The sequence below is a fragment of the Copadichromis virginalis genome, linkage group LG5 (assembly GCF_057382275.1).
Source record: "Copadichromis virginalis isolate Kocher_CV1m ecotype Utaka linkage group LG5, C_Virginalis_male_GT1.1, whole genome shotgun sequence".
NCBI lineage: Eukaryota > Metazoa > Chordata > Actinopteri > Cichliformes > Cichlidae > Copadichromis > Copadichromis virginalis.
In genome coordinates this window covers 15357917-15365945 of record NC_140622.1, presented here as the reverse complement: position 1 = coordinate 15365945, position 8029 = coordinate 15357917, and the positions used below count along the sequence as shown (strand labels likewise).

General features: G+C 39.9%; 1 protein-coding gene across 1 annotated transcript; it reads left to right on the top strand.

The window, feature by feature from the left end:
• Positions 1–2944: 2944 nt before the first annotated feature.
• LOC146709173 (transmembrane protein 233) lies at positions 2945–7900 on the top strand. Its single transcript, XM_085456176.1, has 3 exons — positions 2945–3413; positions 4031–4165; positions 6631–7900. The coding sequence occupies exons 1-3, from the start codon at positions 3234–3236 to the stop codon at positions 6640–6642; spliced, it is 327 nt and encodes a 108-aa protein (XP_085312302.1). The 5' UTR covers positions 2945–3233; the 3' UTR covers positions 6643–7900.
• Positions 7901–8029: the final 129 nt, after the last annotated feature.

Genomic DNA, 8029 nt, shown 5'->3' with positions numbered 1-8029 from the left:
AGGGTTAACAGCAATTTGACTGGATGTCATTTACTACTCTCTGCGGTCATCTCACTACTTTTATGGGTATGCATACGCCATTATGTGTACACTGTGGGGCAGTCCACTCTAGCGTCACTTCAGCGCAACGCTATCCAGGATAGCTGTTGGCGAATAAACTTCCAGGAGCTTGTCTGACATATTTTTTTTCAGTTGACACATTTTTGTTTGTTTGTTACCAGGTCATATTTTTGTTTGTTTGATTTAAGTCTTTCAAAAAAAAAAAGAGAGAGAAAAAAATAAGCGAATTTGTCTCTTGCGTCTTCGTGGAAAACAGTTTATGAAACCACGATGGGACTTTGGATGATTAACAACTTTAAAACAGGAGAAATAAGGGGTTTCTGGCGATTCGGGACTTGACTTCACTTCCTGATTTTTGAAAATATTATATATATATTTTTTTGCGCGTTTCTCTTCTTAATGTTTTTGTTTATTTTAATTCTTTTAAGAAAATTCTTTTATGCGGTGCTCTCCACCGTGACAAACAAATGAAGGACATTCTCAGAGAAGCAGTTGTAGAAAAATCACGATCATGTTCTTTCCTCTTATCACTATTGAAGGTGCATGTGATTGCGTCTGCGTGTGTGCGTGCGTGCGAGTGAGTGTTTGTGCGCATACATCAAGGTGTAATATGGAACTACTTTCGTCAGCGAAGGAGCGTTTTGATTGCCTTTTTTTCCTTTGGTACTGAAAAAAAAAAAACAGAACGTTTGCCCTGCTCCATTTGGGTTCATCTGCTCTTCTCCCCCCTGACTCTCTCCCATTCCACACTTCGTTTTAATAAATTTGTGCACCTCTGGAACCAACAGATAACTGTTTATATATAGTTGCTGCTCAGTGTGGTGGTGAACAGACAGGGTTTTGGGCAGGGAACCAGAAATGGAACAGGGTCTCGCTCCCAGTCGGCTCTGATACGGGGGCCTCAGTACAAGACGGCGCTGGCTGGCAGGAAAAGTCAAAAAGCTGGAACAAATTCAACCTTTGCAAAAACAAGTAGCCTGTTTGTTCAGCCTTCTTGCTGCAGCCTGTTTGATGTTCAGCACAGCAGAAAACTTCCTGATCCAGCCAGTAGTTCCTCTGTCAGACGGGCTGGGACATGATAAAAGAAAAAAAAAACAAACTACTGCTGGACACCAACACTGTAACTTTTTAACTTACAATAAAGCAATAAGTTATTTTTTACCTTACAAATGAAAATAGTACTATTATTGGTAATAGCAGACGACAAGTGGATAATTCTGCGGCATTAAGACTTATTTTCAGAAAAAAAAGAAACTATATTTTTCTGTTTTGAGATCTTGTTCCCCTTGTATATTGATTTTAATGATGTCTTTTGTTGTGCTGTTGTAAGGAAAAGGGCCAATGCTTTGAATGGAGTTTGTAGCTCTACATGAGCTCGGTTAAAGTTTAAGATTTGGGCTGTCCCCCGCCAAGCTTTACAGCAATGCTTTTCTTTTTTTTTCTTCTTTTTTTTCTTTGTTTTTTTTCCTGACAGTTTCAATTTGAAAATCCTAATAAATTATTCTAAAGTGTTTGTGACTCCTTTTTTTTTTTAACCCAACATTTGTTCACATGCGCACTGAAGTCATGTGAACTGACCTGCGTGTTTGAAATCTTAAGAGCAAATGCCACCTCTTAAATTGGTATACTGGCACAAATAGTCGGCGTATGTAACTGCCAAACTTCAACTGCTGAGGCTGAAAAATGAAGCCAAAACACGAGTGCCAAAAGTTGCAGTTCACAGAATGGCCATTTGAGGCTGGATTCGCTCCCTTAATCAAATGCACGACCTTACAGTAGGGATAAACATGTTTGCAGCCTGGTGCGAAAAACATTTTGGTCTGTGTTAATTTAAACTACTAAACGCTGGACTGTGAGTCATTCCAACATATAAACTCCACCTAACTCCAGTGATGAGTGACAGAGAATCCTATCTTTAGGCACATTGTTACTAGCAGCCTGTCACAAAAACACATAATTCGTTCCCATTTTTTAGTTGACTCTATAAAAAATACCAAAGGTAACATAGATTGACAGACATAGACATATTTTAGCACCAACACCGTGATTCCCAAGCCGCTATTATCTGAAAACTTGGCATATCTCAGCAAGGTGTGCTGCATGTCTGTAAAAAATTTGTTGAAAGCGGTGGAGGACAAAAAAGGAAGTGGCCTAAAGAACTATCTACAGCAGATGAATAATACCTGAAAGTCATGTCTTTAAAAAACAATTCAGCCAAGACCTGACATAGGACCTAAGAGATACAGATCTTGATCTACTGTTAGCTGAAGCCTCATCAGAAATAGTCTCAGTAGAAGGAAAGCTGTCAAGAAGCCATTTTTAAGGAAGGAAAACAGAGAAAAAACAACTGGCATGAAAATCTGTCAAGCATGGTGGAGGCTCTGTCATGGTTTGGGGCTACATTTCAGCCAGTGGTGTTGGGTATCTTGTCACACTTGATAGAACTACAAGTGCAGAATAATAAAGTTACATTTTGACCCACCACAAAGACTCCTGTACTGAACGAAACAACAAGAAGTCTTGCAAGAAGTCTGCATCCACTTTTACCTGTAGTCTATGAAAGTCCTCCCAATTTTGGTGGGTTGAAGTATTCATAGACTTCCCTTCGGTAGCAAATTTAACAACAGAACTTTCACCAAAACTGCATGGATAGAGTTGACAGAGTAAACAAATACAGTGAATATGCCTGAAGGACTTGTTCCCATATTCATAATTTTCACAGTCTTTAACCCGACAAACTAAAAAACAGGGTGCATTGTTTCATCAGAAGTTCCATGCATGTGTCGTGCTGTGCTAAGAACATGAATCCATCTTGCAGTGCAGTGACTATGTTTGTGTGGGCTGCCAGCAGTGGTAAACAGTCTGATCCCTCACACTTCTATCAGGTTCAGAGTTCTGAATGGAGGCCAGCAGGGTTAGTGATCCTCTCCCAGCTCTGCTTCGCCTTCTCTCCCTACAAACTTCATTTTTTCCCAGCTTTGAGGAAGGATTAGACCCGGTATACAAGACCAGACTTTTCAAGCTGAGTTTTAAGCTGTTGGTTTCATTATTTTTTTCCAAAGTTAAAAGTTAGACTTAAACGCCCTCCTGCTGTATTTAGAACACTCTTTTAGCTTCTGTTTTCTCTGTAACATTTTTAAATTTCGGTTTTTCACCTCTTGCTGTCAGATTCGATGGCACTTGGAGTGCTAAATCCACAGTTAAAGAGCTCCTTAAGTGGGAGCGAATTTTTCGACAGTGGTTATGTAGAGGAACTACCACCTCCTCTTCAAAGCTACCTTTGTTTGACCATTTTTACATGCTTTTGTCCTGCATACCCCGTCAACATTGTGGCTTTGGTCTTCTCTATCATGGTAAGTCTAAACAATAAAACTTGATGGGGTTTTAATATCATGTCAGACCATGGGCGGGCAATTAATTTTCCCAAGAGCCCACAGCTAACGACTGATAGTAGCATCTACTCTTACCAGTAGCAGTTTATAAAGAGATAAATACTGAGCAGAGTTCAGCTTATTGCTCTGGTCTTCCACAACAGTTCCAGTGTGTCACGTGGCCCCTTGGGAGAATGAATTGCCCACGCCTCTGTGTTAGACTATGCATGCTCTGTGCTCTAATATTAAGGAAATAATGAGTCAGAGAGAAATGAAACATGTTCTTGTCCAGGCTGCTTTAAATGTAACGCTTACACAGTGTTCTGATGTGCTGGACCCTAAGATGTAACCCAGTCACACAGACACCTGCTCTGCCCATCAAACAAACTTACTTCATCTTCCGCTTTGGAAAATTACATTTTCATGCTGCCTGTTGATGGAAATAAACTTTCACTTGGCAAATAAAAAAAAAACAAAAAACAAAACCACTGATTAAACTTTTTTCATAGACTTTTCAGAGAGCTCTGCGTACCACATTTTGTGTTTTTAGCAGATTTGCCGGTGAGTTTTTACTCTTTACAGTGATTTCTCTCTTCCAGTCTAGAAACAGTTACTACAGCGGAGACTACGAAGGCTCCAGGCGGCTGGGCAGGAACGCGCTCTATGTGGCTATTGCCTCAGTCATCATCGGGCTTCTCATCATCGCCATCTCCTGCACTGTTCATTTTACCACAGTAAGACAGCCTCAGCACTGTTGCCACTCATAAAAACTTCTCAAGTGAATTTCTAAAAACTTTATATTGGAATATTGCAACTATAACTTGAGACATGACCCTACACATAGCTAATTTCATGAGTTATGTTAGTACTATTATTATTGTCATGCGTATTAGTGAAAGTCAAGTCAATGATTTTTGACTTGACTTGAATGAGGGTGACAAATACAAGCCTAATCTTTTATTGGAACCTTAATATTACAGCGTAAAAGGTCACATTAAATATATATAATATACACTGCTCAAAAAAATTTAAAGGAACACTTAGATCTAATGTGTTAGGAATAAAAGGACGCCACATCGTTTGATGGTACTGAGTAGCTCGTGTAGCCCCCCATGTGCTTGTATGCGTGCCTGATAACATCAGGGCATGCTTCTAATGAGATTGGAAGATCTGGATTAGGACATCACTGAAACTGTGGACAGTCTGAGATGCAATCTGGTGGCACTGGATTGTCTGAAACATAATGTCCCAGAGGTGATCTGTTGGATTTAGATCAGGCAAGTGTGGTGGCCAGTTAGTGGTATCAATTCCTTCCAGGGAACTGCCTGCATACTCTCACCATATGAGCCTGGGCATTATCGTACACCAGGAGGAACCCAGAACACTGCACCAATATAAGGTCTGAAATGTGTCCAAGCATTTCATCCTGATACCTAATGGCAGTCAGGATGCCGTTGCATAGTCTGTAGAAGTCTGCGTGTCCCTTGATGGATATGCCTCCATCACTGACCCACCACCAAACTACTTATGCTGAAAATTGTTACAGGCAGCATAACATTTTTCAAGGCTTCTCCAGACCCTTTCATGTCTGTCACATGTGCTCAGGGTAAACCTGCTCTAATCTGTGAAAAGCACACGGCGCCAGTGGTAAACCTGGCAATTCCAGTATTTTAGGCTAAATGCCAGGTGTGCTTCATGATATTGGGCAGTGAGCACAGGGCCCACTAGAGGACGTCAGGCCCTCAAGCCACCCTCATGACAACTGTTTCTGATTGTTTGGTCAGAGATATTCACACCAGTGGGCTGCTGGAGGTCATTCTGTAGTCCTCATTCTGTTTCTTCTTGCACAATCGAGCAGTTACTCCTGCTGACGGGCTAAGGACCTTCTACAGCCCGGTCCAGCTCTCCTGGATTCTCCTCCAAGCTTTTGAGGCTATGCTGAAGGCGCCTAAAGGTGCATTATATTGTAAGGTGGACCCTACAATAGTACATACAGAGAAAAACCCAACAATTATACGATCGCCTATGAGCAAGCGCTTTGGCCACAGTGGGAAGGGAAAACTCCCTTTTAACAGGAAGAAACCTCTAGCAGAACCAGGCTCAGGGAGGGGCGGGGCCATCTGCTCCGACTGGTTGAGGTGAGGGGAGAAAGAGGGCACAAAAGACATGCTGTGGAAGAAAGACAGAAATTAATAACAAGTATGATTCAATGCAAAGAGGTGTATAAACACATAGTGAGTGAGAAAGGTGACTGAAGAAGAAATACTCAGTGCATCATGGGAATCCCCCAGCAGCCTACACCTATGACAGCATAACTAAGGGAGGATTCAGGGTCACCTGGTCCAGCCCTAACTATATGCTTTATCAAAAAGGAAAGTTTTAAGCCTAATCTTAAAAGTAGAGATAGTGTCTGTCTCCCGAATCCAAACTGGAAGCTGGTTCCATGGAAGAGGGGCCTGAAAACTGAAGGCTCTCCCTCCCATTCTACTTTTAAATACTCTAGGAACAACAAGTAGGCCTGCAGAGCAAGAGCGAAGTGCTCTAATAGGGTGATATGGTACTACAAGGTCATTAAGACAAGATGGGGCCTAAATATTTACGACCTTGTATGTGAGGAGCAGGATTTTGAATTCTGGATTTAACAGGAAGCCAATGAAGGGAAGCCAAAACAGGAGAAATCTGCTCTCTCTTTCTAGTCCCTGTCAGTACTTTTACTGCAGCATTTTGGATTAGCTGAAGGCTTTCAGGGAGTTTTTAGGACATCTTGATAATAAAAAATTACAGTAGTCCAGCCTGGAAGTAATAAATGCATGAAGTTTTTCAGCGTCACTCTGAGACGGGATATTTCTAATTTTAGAGATGTTGTGCAAATGGAAGAAAGCAGTCCAACATATTTGTTTAGTAATAAAAAAAATCCTGTTTTGACTGTTGTCCCTGTTGTGTACCTGCTGTTAATTTAATTAACATCAAAGCAGCTGAAACTAATTAACAAAAGCTTCTGTTACTTAACTGACCAGATCAATACTCTGATTACAGAGTGTACCTTTAATTTTTGGAGCAGTGTACAACATGTAATGCATATCGAATAAATATAATATATAGATTTAATTGTACATGGGAGACTTGCCACTACTGACTATTCACCACTACATATAATATAGAAAAATTAGTCATTCATTTAATGTACTTTGTGTTGCAGATGGATTTTTAGTGCAGTGGATGCAGAGAGAGCAGAGAGTTGAAGACTCATTACGAGCTCAGGTGCCAACGAAAGGATTCAGACTCACCTCATGTTTACTTTAGCCTGTACAGTGCTTACTTTACTGTCTATGTTGTTCCTTACAAAAAATCAGTGAATGTAAAATCTGGTGGGCATGTAGACTTCAGTGACTAATGTCTTTCCAGATTTGATTGCAAAAGGCAGCTTTCCACAAAGGTGTAAACAATCCACTGTTTACTGTTGCTCATAGCTCGAGTGATAAAGATCCTGAACGTAATGCCTTCTTTAATGATAATAAAACCAGTTATGTTAAACCACAATGGTGGATAAAGAATCTGAAAAGACAACAACTGATAACAATGAAATATGAAAATAATTTAGGCGTGTAGAGTATAACTTACAAATGTATCTCTCCGAGGTAGAAGCCCAATTGACCTTTTTAAGAACACAGAGTGTCTTAATTAGCTTCACTGTATTTATAGATAATCCCCTGCTGTGCATCAAACCTGGAATTATTATGAAAATGATTGTGTAAACAAACAAATGTTATTTTCATTCCTGTAGCAGTTACAAAGAGCATGTGAAATATGTGTATCGCAGTGCAGCGTATCGGCGGCCACCATGGTTCACACAGAGACTTTTGGAAGAATAAATAATTCATAAGAAGAATAAATTAATTTTTCCTCTGATGACAGAAATGTTAAAACACACAATTGTGAAATCAAATCCAGTCACAAGTTCTGCTTCTGTAGCTTTATTTTCCTAGTGTGATGATTGATTATAAACACAGCAGTTAATATAAATGTAAACCAATGCTGGAAAAATTATATTACAAGTTATATCCCTGACTTTGTGCCTCGTGTTTATGATTATCTACAATTGCTGTTTTTTTACAAGTTATATCCCTGACTTTGTGCCTCGTGTTTATGATTATCTACAATTGCTGTTTTTTTATTGTATTTTTTTTTTTGCATGAGACTTAAAGATGTGTTACAAACTTAGGCTGTGAGGTTTAAAAGTTGCTTGCATTTACCAGACAGCAAGGGTCTGATGAGAGAACTCCTGAAGATACTACACAATGGGAAATAAAGTATCTTGTAATATTTTGGGGGGACTTGCCCCATATTTGGACTGGATGTTAGAATATTTGGCATTTGGTGTTTACTCTTTTTCTTCAGCTGTGTTCGCACGAGCCTGCTGCCTAAATGCATTTTTAAAAATATATGTGTATTAAAATCAGTTCCAGACATTTCTTGCCACTTTAGTTATTCTGTCTTGTTGACTGAAGAGCTATTGCTGCAGTTGCGTTCCTTCCTGTGTGGTCTGTCACGACTGAGTAAAATTTGGCATTACAATCACATAAAAGTAAACTCAAACC